Source organism: Pogoniulus pusillus, chromosome 15, assembly GCF_015220805.1.
Source record: "Pogoniulus pusillus isolate bPogPus1 chromosome 15, bPogPus1.pri, whole genome shotgun sequence".
Lineage (NCBI taxonomy): Eukaryota > Metazoa > Chordata > Aves > Piciformes > Lybiidae > Pogoniulus > Pogoniulus pusillus.
In genome coordinates this window covers 21,096,115-21,113,288 of record NC_087278.1, presented here as the reverse complement: position 1 = coordinate 21,113,288, position 17,174 = coordinate 21,096,115, and the positions used below count along the sequence as shown (strand labels likewise).

At 47.4% G+C, this 17,174-nt stretch overlaps 1 protein-coding gene across 11 annotated transcripts in view; it reads right to left on the bottom strand.

The window, feature by feature from the left end:
* Window positions 1–1,741: 1,741 nt before the first annotated feature.
* The window catches only part of WNK1 (WNK lysine deficient protein kinase 1), a 118,296-nt gene continuing 102,863 nt past the window's right edge, over window positions 1,742–17,174 (bottom strand). For 5 of the 11 annotated variants that reach the window (XM_064155667.1, XM_064155668.1, XM_064155675.1 and 2 more), the window contains 8 exons: window positions 16,673–16,752; window positions 14,889–15,547; window positions 13,893–14,095; window positions 11,814–12,008; window positions 10,540–10,632; window positions 8,371–8,412; window positions 4,915–5,102; window positions 1,742–4,650 (listed from right to left, as the gene is read on the bottom strand). In XM_064155667.1, coding sequence (XP_064011737.1) covers window positions 4,336–4,650; window positions 4,915–5,102; window positions 8,371–8,412; window positions 10,540–10,632; window positions 11,814–12,008; window positions 13,893–14,095; window positions 14,889–15,547; window positions 16,673–16,752 — 1,775 coding nt within the window. In that variant the 3' untranslated portion in view covers window positions 1,742–4,335. The remainder of the gene's footprint in view (window positions 4,651–4,914; window positions 5,103–8,370; window positions 8,413–10,539; window positions 10,633–11,813; window positions 12,009–13,892; window positions 14,096–14,888; window positions 15,548–16,672; window positions 16,753–17,174) is intronic. The other 6 variants (XM_064155669.1, XM_064155670.1, XM_064155671.1 and 3 more) reach the window with 6 other exon arrangements.

The window sequence follows — 17,174 nt, the reverse complement described above, 5'->3', positions numbered from 1 at the left end:
GAAGCTAAGGGGACTGCACATCTGTAGAGCCTGGCATGGGCAACAGAAACCTTCCAGTGGGTTTTAAACTTCAGAGCAAAGCAACAACTCCTCCTTCTGGTAAGGTCAGGTGAAGAAAGTTTAAGCAGTATTTCAAGCTGGGTACAGCAGTGCTCTGCACAAGTGCAGTGCTGGAGGCAAGGAGGAAGATACTGCAGGACAGGGAGTTAGAGCTGGACCAGGAAAATTTACACAGTGTAAGGTCTGATTAGTCCAGACCCAAACTCAATGTCAGGCATGAGCCAGGGCCTTATGCCTGTGCTCTGCCATCACTGTTCCATCAGGTCAAGCCTCAAAGCAGCCTAAATGCAAATAAATACATGTGAATCATTCAGCATTTATCCTTGTTCCTTCTACTTTACCTTCAGCACTCACTCAGCTGTTTTTCCTTAAAGCAGCCTCTGCTATCCACTTACCTCCTTAACAGGACAAGAACCAGGGACTGACTGACTTCAGTATGGATAGATACAGGACAAATGATAATTAATAGAGCACTTGGAGAAAATAGTTCCAGGTTTCACTCTTGCAGTTTCTCTCCAGTTGAGTGCTGCCTTCAGGGAAGAAATAGGTAACACGTTTGAGTCATGCATTCCCTGTTGAAATCGGATACCAGTTAGGGAGTGAGCACACATCCAGAATTCTTGTATGCTAAGCTGCTCCAAGCTTTTACAACAACAAACAGTGTCATGCAGACAGAGCTGGCCCAGCTTCAGCTCTGCACACACAGTGCCAACCGAGCCCTGCCTCCTTTAAGAGCAGTCACTGTGACATGCCTCTCAGGATTGGTCCTTTTGAAAAGGGCAGGAGCACTCACACTGGGAGCTGTTTTTTTTTCCTTTGAGACCTTGCACAGCATGACTCACAGCAGAAGCTGTTCTTAAAATGGAAAGAAATGCAGCAGCAATTAGTGTTTAGAAATACCAAGAAATTCCTGCAGGTCTACAGCTGTCTGAGAATGACCCTGTAAGGCAGTTCCACTCTCCTGCTCTCAGCTACTGTCATGTTCTAGGAATTCCATCTCAAAATCCACACCTATGCTGAAATGTTTCCCCTCCTCAGCACCACAAACGCCCACCCCTACTCCCTTGCACCCTAGAGGGGGCCTAACAGTGAAGCAGGACCGTGCTGTGCCTAGGACAGACTTCCCCAGGCCTGGTCTAACTGCACTGCTGAGAAGAAGCACAGAGCCACTGCTGGCGAAACTCCACCTGTGCCTCCAGCAGGAGACTTCCCAGATGCCATCACTGAGCAAAGTTTCTCTGCTGACTGGGTCAATTCCTGACAGTCTCAGCCACAAAAGCAATGGTACTGCTTGTACCTTTATCCTTCAGCCCTTCTCCCTCCCCTCAGGCCCCTCTAGATCCTTGCTCTTTACAGTACCTTGTTTTGCAGCACTCTCAAAAGGCCAAGGGCTCCTTAACCATCGCTGCTTTTGAGAAGCTGAGGGTCTCATTAAAATGACCTCCTTGTGCTTTCCTGGGGTCAGCTGATAGACTGAGGAGTGGTTAAACCACTCCAGTAAGAAGAGGGAGAAGCTGGAGCCTGCTGTTCAGCACGAAAACCTACAGCTCGACAAAAGCAAGTCTGGTTTCTTTGAATGACTTCATTCAACACTCCACAAAGGTAACCAAGTGAGCACAAGCAGCACAGTGCTTGGGCTCAGTGCAGAACACAACCAACACCGGGCAGGGAAGCCCAAAGGTTCAATTCATTTCGTTTTTTATTTTTGTTGGGGTTTTGTTGGTTTTGTTTGGGGTTTTGTTTTGTTTTTTTTACAGTGTACATTGTTAAATAACGTAAAGAAAACACTTGGAATTCAGAAACAGATTTTATGTGGAAAAAAGATACTCAAAGTGTAATATTAAACAAAATAATTTAACAGTTCAGTAGCATTAGTTTATTCCTCTAGACTTCAGTTATTCATCCACAGGAGGAGGAGTGGGGAGGGGAAATCAACGGTAAATGAAACCAGTTCTTGCATAACAGTAAGTGAAACAAACAACCTCAAACTTACAGCTCAAACTTAAATAACCCCGTGCTGCATCCAGATGGTTGGTTCCCCTGTCGTGAGCATTCTCTGTGTTCCAGCACTGCCTCCCGTTCCCGAGCACCTCTGCCCTCTCCCCAGCTGTGCTAAGGAAACCCTTTTGCACCCCCCCGGCCAAGAGCAGAGGTTCTCTCTTTCGCTTCAGCTACTGAGAGCTCTGCTTTCTCCTTCCCTTCCACCACAAGCACACCATGAGCCTCCTCTCGTTCTGCAGCTCCAGCCTGCTCCTCAGTCAAAGAACAAACGCTCAGAATCTAAGGAGCTCAGAGCTCAGCCCTCACCGCTATCTTCTGCCCTCGGGTGTTCATCTCCAGCCCACAGCTGCCCTCGCTGCTAAACCTACTACACACCAAGTGACAGGAAAGGGACAGACCTTGCACGGTTCTTTGTGAAGAGTGAGAACATCTGCAGACAGAACACCTCCCTCTTAAGGCTCCACGGGGAACAAACTTCAGGCAGGTAACGTGTGTGAGCCACCATCCTCCAGGGTACCTGTGAGCTACTGCTAAGCGCCAGGGAGCAGCACCCTCACCCTTCACTGCTCCGTGCAGCACTACACAAAGACTGGTGGGTAGGGGTTGTACTCCAAAGAGGAAAGCAGTACTCTTTTAAAGGGGAGAAGGAACAAAGCAGAAGGTACAGTACAGTTACTAAGAGGTGACAGAGTTACAGTCCTGGTACCAGCTTGACATTTGTTAAGAGTGAACAAAACTAAGTCCTCAAGTAAGACAGAGGAAACTTCCTGATGCCGGCTGCTGAACACATCCATTGCCGGCAATGGACGTTGCACCAGGACAGTGCCTGGCTTCAGTGGGTTTTACCAAAAACAGAAAGGAAAGAGAAAAAGAAGGGGAAAAAAAAGGTAAAAAAAGCAATCCCAGCAGACAAGCCCATGCCAACGAGCAATGCCACCTCTCCCTCAAGTCACATCCTGACCAAATATCTCTCCCACTTCACAGGTGGAGTCAAACTACATCTTAGGTTGGGCCTTTCCCAACCAGACATGTTCTCCCCATCCTCCCTCCACCTCTCAGCCAGCCCTCCTGCCTCTCTAGACAACCATTGGTTAGTCTCTGCTTAGCCTCACCCACAAGCCTCTGTCCCACCCCCACCTGGCCCCCGTCACACCTGCAACTTCAGCTCTGCCTCCCGGACAAGTTCCGCCGACACCCAGCCTGCTGCCCAGTGCCTTCCTACCTGGAGCAGGAGCGGTAGCGCTACACCAACCAACCAGCCTCCTGGCCGCCAGCAAGCCCTCCTGCTCTCAACTTGCCCTCTGCTCACCTGGGGGTCTGCTGGGAAGCCGATGCTAACTGCAGAAGCAAGAGAAGTCCAAGGCACTAAAATATCCAGCAAGCATACTGGGAGAACAGACAAGTATTCAAGTACATTAATTTATACAATTTTACATTCACATTTATTTATCTAATACAATGAAAATACAAAGGAAAACGTTAAAGTGTCTCCAATAAGTATAAGGATATAGCTAGCTTTTTTTTCCCATTTTTTAACTTTTTTTTTTATCCTCCTTTTTGTGTTTTTTGTGGTTTTTTTTTTTAACCCTCTATATTCCACTCATTTTTTAAACTACTGTTGTCCAACAACATTTATATATCACAGTGTTTCCACATCAAAACTGATGGTAAGTACATGTCCGCAGGGAACTTTTAAAATCTTTAAACAATTTGAATTGCTCTAATGCTGCAGTCAAAGCTGTTAATACCTTACTTAAAGCAGTAATGACCTATCAAGCACGGGCTGCGCTGCGAGTCCACCTGTGTGCCCCACCACGTCGGAGCCAGATATGGGTAAAGTGGGGAGAGGAGGGGGATTTGGACAGTTTTTCCTCTTGGCCTTGGTTCTTCAGGGAGAGATGAGAAGCATGCTAAAGCTTCATGCTAACATCCAGCTCTCCCAGCTCGACACCTGTGGATTCAGCCTCAAACCAGAGAGAAACACTACACTGATTGACCCCTTGACTTCTCTTAGCGGCTCCTGTTCCATACAAGAGCAGAATGCCTCGGTCAAAAGCACTGTCCCATCAGAAGGATGCTGATCATCCTCCTCCCCCTTGAGAGTGTGTGGGGAAGCTCCCTTTACAGAGAGCTGACAGCGATGGTTGGAAAAGAGAAGATCGTTGCCAGTCTGGCAAGCTACCAGTTCACTGCAGCACTAGTAGTTGATACACAGCCCCATCTCCCTCCCTGTGTCCTGTCCCAAGGTCTAGCCAGCAAGGTCTCTGAGCGCAGCTAAGTGGTCCTCAGGTTGGAGCCTGGAGGGTTGCTGATGGATTTTTGCAAGTTGCTGATGTTGAAGCTCTGCAGAGATGCAGCCCCCACGGGCGGGAACTGGCCAAGCGGGGGCTGTGCCGGACCCCCCGGCCCGCTCCACGGAGCGCCAAAGGATGCTGCTGGGTAACTGAACTGCTGCGGGGGGCACATGGCCTTCGGGAAGGGACCTAAAGAGGTAGCTGATGATGCAGAGATGGGCGTAGCACCCAGGGAAGATGCCATAGAAATACAGAGCTGACCTGGTGCTGAGAATTTTCTTGCCATGCCAGGGCCCTGAAAGAAAAATCCAACCCCCAAGAAGTTACACAGCTGCAACTGAAAACCCACAGCTCATCCCCTCAGTCCACAAGCCCTTCCCAATGGACGGTCACAAGCACATCCCCAGCTCTCCTCTGCAGTTGTCCCCTTCCCTACACGAAGGTTCTAGAGCAGTTGGCCAAGCCACATAGCAGCTACACCACAGCTGTGTTTGACACCATCATGACAACACCAACGCTGACAGTTTCTTACCACAAATGCCACCAGGTCACATCTTACCTCATAGTTGCTATGCCCTTTGCCAACTTTCTTGCCAGACAGGTTCATGGCATCTCGGGCCCAGTTATCTACCAGCTTGTGGAGGTCATCTGTGAAAGTCCCTTTCCGGCTCGAGGCGATGGCAGCGGGCTGAGGCTGGGGTGCTTGGCTGTTCACTGTAGCCCCGACTGTGTTAGTGCTGCTGGTCCCTACAATTAGAGAGCAGGAATCAAGCCTCAGGTTCAAGATCATCTTTCTCTAGGTTTACTAGCTGTAGCAACGGTACACCAATAGAGCGCCAGGTATAATGCCATGCAGGTTACTCCTAAGTTTCAATTCCAGCACACACCCAAGTGGGAACTAGGAGGAGGCCTACAGGTTTTCCTCAGATTAGGAGTATGTCACAGATATGTTCACTTGTCAGGAAGCGCTGCAAGTAGTCATCTTTACTGAAAGGGTCACAGAGCACTGGAACAGGCTCCCTAGGCAAGCTGTGGAGTCTCCTTCTCTGGAGACTTTCAGGTCCTGTCTGGATGCAACCTGCGCTAGATTCTGTGGTCCTGCTCTGGCAACGGGGTTGGATTTGATGATCTCCGGATCATGCAGCCCCTAACAGTCTATGATCTTAAGAGAGGAATGGTAGAAGCCTGCAGATCTTTGTAGAGGATAAAGGAGATCAGATTTCAGCACTGAATGCCAGATCATTCTCTCATCCTACCCTTTTGGCTAGCAGCAACCTCTCCTGGTACAAGTAAATTCCACCTGGGAGGACAATGCTGGATGCTAAATAAGGAGTGGTACAATCAGCATCGCCAGAGGCTCTGTAGTGAATTATCTCCACATCACAGAGAAAAAAAAATCATCTAGATGACACAAAAAAAAGCCAGAGTGAGAACCAGCAACCACTGCTTCCAACAGCTGCCACACTTATGTTCTTGAGGAGAACCAGATGGGACTGTCTTCAGCCACCAAACAGCCAGGATCAGCACAGGAAGCCTGTACTGTACTATACTTTGCTGCTGTCTGCTTCTGAAAGCATTGTTTGCCATTATGCTTAGCTGTCCCATGTCAAAAGAAGGAGCATTTCAGTGGCAAACATCTAATACAACTTTGGGAAGGCAGAAATGAAAATAGCTTCTCAGACACTGCTTTGCCAAGTCCTTCTGTTCACTGAGTTCATTGCAAGAACACAGAAACCTCTTCCCATCAACAGCAGGTTCTGGTGCTGCTACAAAGTTTGCTGAACATCATCCTGTAGAAAAAGCAAAGCTCCAGCAGCTTTGTTTTGGACAGCCTCACTATCCCTCCCTCACACTTACAACAACTGCACCCAAATTTAGGTTTCTCCAGAGGCAGACCTCATAGCAGGAAGCAAAGAAATTGTGTATCCAGTACCCTACATTCCCAGCACTGCTGCAAAGGACACAGGGGGAAGCAATAATTAAAACACTGGGGCAGATTTCTCTCAAGGACCTGGTGAAGGTAGAATGAACCTGCATTTTCCAAATCCTTTCAGTCCAAAATCACACAAGGAAAGCAGCATGTGGCCACTGCAGTGCTGAACCAAGCGCTCCTTGGAAGAGCAGATCCTCACCTACCTTGCTCTCAAACCTCCTCAAACACTTGCTCGCTCTGAAAACTGCAACTAGGAACTCCAAGCAGAGCCAGGCTGACAGTAGGCTGTTCTGAAGAAGACTGTTTTAAAAGGTGGAGTATCAAAAATGCTAGCCAGGAAAATCAACTCTCTGCTGCAAAGGCCAAATGCAGAGTCATCATCTCTCGTCTGACAGCTGCTTCCACTTCCCCTGGCTATTGGCCACATTCCTTACAACCACTGTATCAAGGAACTGGCTCCAAACCCCTGCAGGAATGTTTCATATTGAGGAGTGAATTAGGAGGGTGACATACTTACTATGCAGGATAAATAAGCAAAGTGTTACTGCTTCTAGTAATGCTGAGGAGGGAAGGTTACCTATCCCTCCCCTCCAGCTCAAGCAGTGGCTGCCAGGCTGGGTGCCCACAGCCAGGGCAGAAGTTGTTACAGGCAGCAGAGGCATGCAACACTACACGTGGGAAGGAAAAAAGGTTTCCTTGACCAGGGTGTGCAGCCCCAGCACAGATGAAGAGTAGCAGGAACACACTGTAAGATGACAAGGACAACCCACCGTGAAGTAACAAGTATTGTAAGCATGCATCATGTGGAAAGGGATCAGAGTACAGTTAGTGACTAAGAGCAACAAATGTTAAAGATGAGTTTAAAAATACAAATGAGGCAAAAGAAAGAGGTGCCTGGGGGGGGGGGGCTGTCAAAACCAGTGATCATCACATTGCACTGTGAAGGTTCATGCAGGGATTGATACACTCACTCTCATCCTCTTCATGATGGCCAGCATCTGCTATTGATATCTGTCATTCCCACTTTAAATCAGTAAGCACACTAGTGCCTGGATTGGGATTGGAAAGCTTCCTCAGGCCACAGAAGGAAGAGATTTAATCAAGGTATGTACTATAGTACACTCAGCTAGAGATGTGAGAGATGATCTAGCAAAGTTTAAGTGTTTTGAGAAGAATTGAATTGATTCAGAGTGGAAAAGGTGGGAAGCTGTAAAAGCTGCCTCCAAAGGTAATTTTGTTCAGGAGCTCTTATTTCAGACACAGACAGCCCAGCTCACCACTGCAGGTGAGCTAAGCAATTGCTAAAGCTCCCATGTCACAGCACTTTAAAATAATGACCTCTCAGGAGTTGCCCATTTCAGCTCTGACTTAGTCACTGCCTGCAGAAGCTGCCATCCAGAAGAGTCTGAAAAGGAAGTGCTTCAACTTGCAGCATTCCATGGAAACAACCCCCCACATTCCTGCTCGGTCACAGCAGCCATCCCCAGTTCTGCTCTGACACAAAGGATCTGATGTGAAACAGGCTTCTCTCTACAGCCTGCTACCTACAATGCATTTGTTCTGTTCTTGGAATTTCCCTACACCATAAACCAGCAGTCAAGAGACACCTTCAAAGCAGTGTTAAAGGAGGTGAGCACACACAGGCTTTGCTGAACACCTCTGGCTTTGGGAGACACGCTGGACATTGCCCATAGCTTAATCTTACTCTTTCCATGTTGAAGGAGTGTCTGCAATTAGATCCATCTCTGAGGTGGGAAGCCTCATCAGCTCTGTAGTCAAACCAGCTGCTCAAAGGCAGCCCATTATGAGAGCCAGCAACTGACCCTGAGGCTCGACTCGCTCTGGCTAGCCATGAGCAAAGAGTTCTGCAGTGAAGGTGAGGTTCTGCCTGCCTCCACTGGTCTGCAAGAGCAAGAGCTAGACCACTCCATAGCCTAAAGAGACCCAGTATTGGAGGGCATAACATAGACAGACAGATGCTGTGCTGAGACAGAGTCAGGGACATAAGGCTTCAGTGACCAGAAGAAGCTGATGAGTAGCTTCACAATCAGAAACCAGAGAGAACAGAAAGAAGATAATTACTACAGAGCTGGTTGCAAGGACAGACTTTTTTCACCATCTTCCCTGAAGCACAAAGAGAGAGTCATTTGTTAAACAGTGAGAAACATTTAGTATCAGCAAACAGTACAGAAAGCTCGGTGAGAAACAGAGGACACGGCACAGCAGGGCTCTTGTATCCACTCCTGGGACGTTCTGGGCAAACCCAAAGCCTGCTCTGACAGTTTCATCAGCTGTACATTTCTTCAGGACTCCCCCACCGTGCTGGAGAGTGTCAGGACACAATACAACTGGCCGGGATCACAAAGGGAAAAGCAAGTCCAGCCTCTCCTTTTTGTCAGGATACAGGAAACACTTTGAGGCTACCAGAGTTCAACTGGTTTACACCACGAGAGAGATCTGACAGGTCAAGCCACCCTGTTTTCCCAGGCCAGGGGAAGGGCTCAAACATTCCCTGCCAAGCTGTACCACTCTGTTTCTCCAGCTGCACAGTTAAAAGCATCGATTACTGCACCGTTTCCTCAGCACCACTTGATTCTAACCCAGCACCTTCTCCACTCGCCACTCTCCATGATGGTCTGCAATAGCATTTCATGGACAAGACTCCAGGAAGCAGGTAACCTGTGATAAGCCAAATGCCAGGCCAAGCTGTGCCATGCCAAGTGTTAACCTGCCTTTACAGGACAGCTCCAACATGCTTCTCTTAGCACCAGGCCCATAAGCAAGAGACACATGTGCCAAAACACTCCTAGCTAGAAGATGCTCAGTTTGCAGCAAAAGAAGGCTTCACAAGATGCTCTCACACATTCAGTTTGTTGCCAATTATAGAAACTGAATGGCTGCTCTTCATATTCCCTTGCCTGGGAAAGGCCAGGCCAGACTCAAGATGATTTTAGCTTTGGTACAAATTCAACTTGTTCCAAGAAAGGGCTCATAAATCCTGAGATGATGTACATGAGTAAGTTCACATCTGCACATTAATCCACCTACAAAGATGTTTAAAGCTGCCCAATTGGAAAAGCTACAACCCATTAGTTCTTACACACCCAAATCCAAGGAAGTGGCATAGAAGTATTGCTGTAGAACTGAACAGCCTGGAAAGAAAACCCCAACTTCCTCTGCCTCGCTCCTCAGAGGATGGAGCTGGTTGCATTGCAGCTGTCTCTGCAGAAGGCCGGGCCCAGTTCTTGCACACAGCTCTGTGGCTCGCTGCAGCAGACATGCTACAGAGGCGTGGTATTGTCATGCAGTGCAGCCACTCAAAGCTTTCTCAGATGAAGGCATTCCAGAGGTTGGGAAATGAGCACTGGTCATTTGAAAGGGTCCAGCCTGCAGCATGGGAGATGTTGCAGTACTCCCAATAAAAGCATGAGATGAGCAACCTCCTGAGCTCAAGCGTATCATTGCTTCAACCACATCAGAAGTTTGAGGCTCTCTTCTAAGGGTGGCCTAACAAAACTACCAATGAGAGAATACTGAGGAAAGGTACAAGGCAGCCTAGGAGGGCTGGCAGGGTCCCTCCAGATGCCTGTCCACCCACCTGTATTGCCTTATTGCACATATAGTGTATCTCCAATTCACAGAAGAAACTTCTCAACCTGGGTCCATTAATAGTCAAAGACCTTTTGTGTTTGCCTGCAAATGCTCTCTAAATGTCTTCAAACTGCCTACAGGTGGCATCAATGCTCTGCACTCATCAGCACTGGCCCTGAGAACGCTCAAAAATGTTTGCTGTGCAAGAAGTCAAAATATTTCCCCTCTCCCCATCCCCATCAGTTACAGTAGTGTCCACTAGAGGAATAATTTGGGAAACAAATCCTCCTTGCTCTTCTACTGGAATGGCTACCTCCCCTCCAACTCTCCTGTCAGATAACAGACATTGAAGCACAGTTGCTAAAGCAGGGCACGCAGCCACAACTTGCTAACTCTCCCCAGGTTCTGCCATTTCTCTGAACTGTCTTGAAATCATCCACCAAAAGCCTCGAGAAAGGAGTACTGGTTATGAGTCTGACAACAGAGAACCCAAACTTCTCATGGCGTGCCAACAGCAGCTCAGCTGAGCCGTGGGATGGGAGAGAACACAAGGTGGCCAATGAGCATGGGCTGCACGAAACAGGTCCAAGCAGCAGAAAAGAAAAACCAAAGAGACAAACTAAAACAAAAAGACAAGGAAGGAGTAAAGGTGTTACACACAAAGAGCCAAGCAGGGCGTACTCAGAAATCGGGTCCTCCTGCCACCAGGCTTGAAGGTCACTCTCTCAGATGCACAGTTAAACTTCGCACAGCCTGTGGGAAAACAAAAACGGGAAGAACAGAGAAAGGAGAGGAGAAAAGACACAACACCACTACAGGATGTTAGCAACTTCAGGTTGGAAAGGTGAAATGCATTCACGTGACACACAATAAGCCTCAAAGTGCGGACCGAAGAGCGTGCAGACAATATACAGAGTGAAGACTCCTTCCAACACCTCCAGACGTTAGGATGAGTTGGCAGTGTTACTTTCCAGTACCCAACCACAGGATTACAGTCTAGAGGACAGCTAGATCCTGACAACAGTATTCCATTATAAAATGGTACTGTTTAACCCTGGAGAGATGATTCCAGTAGCTCAAAAATATCTGACACAAGTTCATTAACAAAAAGCCTCTAAAGAAAGTCTGAGAAGTGGAACTTTTTCCACCCTCACAGTTGCAGAGAACACATGCACTAGAACTGATGTATTCACTCAGTCTGTGGCAAAGCTTTCCTAAGAGATATTTAAGGGGAACACAAACCTGGAACAGCTAAGTTCAGAGATGTAAAGGAGTCAAGCTATCATCCTCTTAAGTGGCAAGCAAAAAAAGCCTGCCTACCAAATCAATCAGAACCTTGCCTGAGAAATTAACAAGCAATCTACTAACTTGAGTAAACTAACAATTCATTATTCCTACCATTCCATCTCTCCACACTCACCCTACCAAGATAATTCCTTAACTCAGTTGTAGCCTTTTTAACCTGTTGTTGGATCAAAAGTTCCATGCAATGGTTTGGAAGTCTAAAAGGACTCCAAGTCTTCAGACACTTCCTAGCATTTCAGTTTTCTGCTGACATCAAAGCTGCTCTGCTCTTTCCTGCACCTCACTTCCCATTTCCAACCCCCAGCTCTCATCTGCTTTCTCACCCTTTCCCCCAGGTAAGTAGAACACTGCTTGCCACCACCATACTGCACTCTTTGGTAGTCTCCCTGGGGCTCTCATGGCAGCAGAGAGGGCCACGCACTGCATATTCATTACTGCCATAATCTCACACTTCACTTCTGAGGAGGTAGAAATCTAATTGCATGAAAACACCTGGAGAGTGCTTGGCAGGCTGGAGACTCCCAATCTACTTTATGCTACGTATGAAAACTGAAGTGTCCTCAAGCTGCTGGGTTGCTCACCAGCAACAAAGGTGCAAGACTCAACACCAATTCCATTGAAAGTCTTACCTTGGCCTGGTGCCGAAAGGCTTGGTACCGAAAGGGCACCATCACTGGTAAAGGCAGAGTAGAGATTTTCGCTAGAAGGTGAAGGTTTGAGGGGCTGTAACAAATGGTTCTGCCCAGTCTCTGGCACACTACCAGGAGGATGAAGAGTCTGCTGTGGGGGCAAGACTGATGGTGCACTTTGAGCTGACAGATTGCCTAGAGGAAGAAGGAAGGCAAAAAGTCGTTCAACGTTTCCCCCACATAACTTTTGAAGCTTCTGTCATTGTTCCCAAGGGACAGGAGGCAAAAAACCAACAGAAAAGTTTGACTGGAACATTAATGAGGGAGTAAAGTCACTAGCAAGTGACTCAAATAATCAGGTGAGCTACTACACTCAGTGCTAAAGGAAAGCAAAAGTGCTGTGGTGGGGGTAAAAAGGGGTATCATCCTCTGGTCAAGCATCACGGTCCAGGCAAGAGATGGGCAGGGAACTACTGCAGCTTCTGAGAAAGCAGTTAGGACTAGAGAAATGATTTACTGAAGTTTGAAAGGCAAATCTTTGCTAAGTCACTGTCTTACACACATAGTTGCCCTAACACACAAAACACAAGTGAGCAGCCAGGGTGACTGGATGTAGGAACAGTGGCGTGCTGTGAAGTTACCAAGGTGAAGGTGCAGGAGGTGGTAGCAAAGGTTTCTGCTCAAGGTGCTGGCCCTCTGTTAGACCTTACTGAATGCTACAGAGTTTGAGCCACATCTACAATTAACACAGCCAGCATCTGACATCAGTGTCATTCAAACAGTGACCAGAATTGCTTTTCCAAGTGCTGTTCATAACAAATTGTTTCTGTAAGAAAAGAAGCCTTGCCAACCAAATCTGTTTCTCAGTCTGTATGCACAAAGACCTTGGAACAACACCTAGCCATTGTGACTGAGCACCTGAACTGTAAGGACACAGGTAACACCATGGCTGAGTGTTACTCAAGAACTAAAAAAACAAAGCCAACAACCCACTCAGAGGTGACTGAAGAGACCAGCTCCATTCTCCAAAATCATTTGCAGGAGGCAACACAATCAGTTTGCTTAAAACAGAACAAAAACAACCTCAACAAAACCAAACCAAACTCAAACCAAACAAAACAAAGTTAAAAAGAAAACCACGACCAAAACAAGACCACCACAAAACCAAACAGATACCAGAAGAAAAACAAAAATCCAAACACCCCACACAAAATCAACACAAACCCATGCGTTTCCCCCTCCTCCATCCTGAACATTTACACTTTTCTTCCTACTCAGTGACTGATCTCTATAAAAATGTTGAATCAGAGCTTTAAAATGACTCTCACAGAACAAAGGAATGATCTCTTTCAACAGATTGTGAAAGCCAAGAGGAAGACTAACAACAGGAAAAGCACTGACATAAAGGATCTAGCAATCCAGGCAGTGGAGGCACTGTGACACACACACCCTCCCCCTCAAAAACAGAAGACAGAATGACAGACACCAATAGAGGTCAACGAGCAGGAGATGGCACTTTGTTTCATCTACTCAAAAAAGGGAAGAAGATCTGAGTTCAGAGGACAGCTTGTGCATTACAACAGCAGCACCCATTGGAAACACCTCTCAAACTGCAATTCAAGCCTCCTGTATTTTCTTGTCTCCATTCCTACAGAACAGCAGCAACCACTCTTTGCTTTAAGAGACTCTGAGCTGAACTTTACATTCGATTCAACAACAGTTTGTAAAGTTGGCAGTGGCAAGTGGGAAAGAACAAGTGGAGTATCAGGGAAGAACCATAGGAATCACAGGAACCACTTCTCATTTCTTTCAGTTAAAGTTTATTCTTAAAAAAGAAAGCAACCAGATTTGCTTTTACACGTGGGGTTTAGATTAACCTTACTGCACTTTGCAGTCTCTTGAAAAGAGTTGGTCTCCATAAACCATGGGAAGGAAGTTAAGAAGCAGAGTTAAGTGGAAAGCAAGGGGGCTTTTTTCCTTCTGTCACCATTGCTTTTTACTCCTGCAGGCCAGGCTATTTTGGAGACCTAAAAGGGCACTTTCACTTCAAAAATTTCCTTAATATATAGCCTATCTTACCAGATAGCTGAGGGCTTTTATTCCCCTGGGAGCTGCTGCGACTGGACTTGCTGCTTTTTCCTTTAGTAGGTCTTCTCCTCCTTCCTGAAAGGGGTGCAGCTGGGGGAATAATTACTGCAGGTGGGGCCTTTCCCAGCTTCATGTACAGTGACTCAATCTCCTGCTTCTGGCGACTCTGCAGCTCCTGGATCTCTTTAAGGTGCCTAACAAGTTACAAAAAAGTGTGACTTACAACAGTGACAGGGATATGGAGGCATGCACACAATCCCTCCCCTCCAGCCTGGCCTGACACTGAAGACTTGTAATCTTCCACTGTGCTCTAACCCTGGCTAGAATTCCAAGTTCCCAGCACTGTAATCATCAACAGCAGGCTAAATGAAAGCACAAACAAGAACATGCACCTACTACTGAAGGAGACCAAATCATTCTGCATCCAAATGCTACAGAAATAGGTAGGTTACTCATTTTCCAAGACACATGGCCTTGCAGACTTCTAGATTTTGCCTACAGGCTTCTGCAGAGCAGTTACACACAAGACAAAGTTGCCAGCTGCCCTAAAAACATTCAGCCTTCAGTACGAGTAAGTAGGTTACATTGCTGGACTCCACTTTTTTTTCCCTAAGCCAGCAAGGATTCTTCCAGAGAAGAACTGCCAGAAATGAATTTCAGAAATGCAGGGAGCTGTGTGTTACTTCTGAACGAGACACAACTTTTCCCACTGCTAAATTTCAGGGACATGCATAAGCTCTGCAGTCTTACCCCCAATGCAGCAGCCTATACACACCCAGAGCAAGGTTACAGCAAGCTAAGCGTGGAGATCATCTTTCTGTCACAGCTTTACACCACTTTCCCACTAAAGATCTTACCTCCCACAAACACTGAATCTTTTAACAAAGCCTACTGTTGCTCTTTGCAGAAAATAAAGCACAGATGAGAACAGTACCAGTCCTGTGCACACAGGTTTCACATGTGACCACACAAGGAAAACCGCCTTACTTTTCCCGTAACCGGCGGAGTTCTAACTTCAAGTCTTCATCTTCAATATCAGACTCGTTGTCGCTGCTCATATAGGAAGAGTTGAAGGAGTTGCTAAGGCTCTGAACTGGAAGGCTGATCTTTGATCCCAGGGGCTGAAGGGAGTCTGGGCTCCCTGAGCCATCATCCAGATCCTTAGCCATCCCACTTAAGAAGGCAGCCTCCGGATCAGAGGAGGGACCATTCATGTGTGGGGACTGTCTTGACTCCAACTCTTTCTTTGGAGCAGAAGCTGAAGAAGCAACTTGTTCCAAGCCCACAGAGAGGGGAAGAGTCATTGGCTCTTTCTCTGCACAGCTGACCTCATCCTGAGTCTTTGACACTGAGAAGCGCCCCACTTGATCCGTCGTCGTCGTCACCTGAAAGCGCCCAACCTTAGCAGGCTGACCAACATCTGCTGGTAACTGCAGCACAGGAGCTGCCTGAGGGATGCCATCTACCACAGCCAGGGAAGAGCTAGCCAAAGCCTCGCTCCTCCGACAGCCAGCCTGCTTAACCAGTGTGCTCTCTGGGCTGCTGCCAGAAAGAGATGAAGAATCAGTAGAGGTGGTTTCAAATTGCACCGGCTTAGCTTCAGGTTTATCACCCTCTTTCAGCACATCATCCACTGCCACAGACACCTAGAAGAGAAATGCAATCATGCAGACTTGTGTAGTTCTTCCTTAACATCATGATTTTATTTACCCTAATAACAACATTGCACCTGAAAGGGGAAAAGGAACAAAGAAAGCTGCTGCCTCCCTCCCCACAACACTGCCACACGAAATAGTACTTCTAAGCCATCTGAAGAATCACCTCCAAGAAACTCACATTCAGACAGAACTTCATACTGAGAGAGCATAATACAGTGACCATCCCAGCCTGAAAGCAACTAACATGGAAGAACAAGGCAAGCAGCTGCACAGCCAAGGCCTGACACAATGGAATGCTGTACTCACAACCTGGACCTGTTCCATAGAATCATGCAGGTTGGAAGAGAGCTCCAGGATCATCCAGTCCAACCTAGCACCCAGCCCTAGCCAGTCAACCAGACCATGGCACTAAGTGTCTCATCCAGGCTTGGCTTCAACACCTCCCAGGGATGGTGACTCCACCACCTCCCTGGGCAGCCCATTCCAATGCTAATCACTCTCTCTGCCAGGAACTTCCTCCTAACATCCAGCCTAGACCTCCCCTGCCACAACTTGAGACTGTCCCATTCTTCTGTTGCTGCTTGCCTGGCAGAAGAGACCAACCCCACCTGGCTACAGCCTCCCTTCAGGTAGGTGTAGATAGCAACGAGGTCTGCCCTGAGCCTCCTCTGCTGCAGGCTGCACACCCCCAGCTCCCTCAGCCTCTCCTCACAGGGCTGTGCTCCAGGCCCCTCACCAGCTTTGGCGCCCTCCTGTGGACACCTTCCAGTACTTCAACTTCCCTCTTGAATTGAGGAGCCCAGAACAGGACACAGGACTCAAGGTGGGGCCTGACCAGTGTTGAGTACAGAGATAGAATAACCTCCCTTGTCCTACTGGCCACACTGTTCATGATCTAGGCCAGGCTGCCATTGGCTCTCTTGGCCACCTGGGCCATCTTAGTGATCCTCGGCCCTGAAGGGAAGCAGCACCTGCACAAAGCACTGGCACTCACAAGCTCAAGATGGATGTTTTCTCCAGATAGAAAAGCCCACCACAAGACACACTAAGCTGCTCCTACACAGAAACTTCACAGAGATGCTGCATCAACAACCAAATCTGTTTAACACCCACCTGGAACCGTCCCATCTTAAGCACGCTGCCTCCTGCTGTGGTAGCCACAGTACTGCTCTCTCCACCACATGATGCTGGAGCTAAGGAAAAGGAGAACGAGATTAAGAAAAGAAGCAACAAATAATCTGAACTCAAATTACTTTTTACTCAGCTATCAGGAACTCAAAACATGCTTGAAGAGTCACAGAACCCCATCTCTTTTCTCAGCTCTAACACACTGAACATCACTCCACAACATTAAAAAGTAGCATTTTAATCAAGTTCCCTTGCAAAACATACTCCTAAAAGTTCACTTTCAGATAGCAGTAAAAGAAGCAAACCAATTTCAAACCAGCAGTGTAAAATAGGCAAAGAATCCAAAGAACTGGAACTGATGCAAGTTCATTTACATTCAATACCCACAGACCAGCTACACTTCACCTCACTGGGAACAACTTATTAACAGGACAGTAGTAGGCTGAAGAAATGCTATAAACTACATTTACTCAAAGCAGTCCAGCTG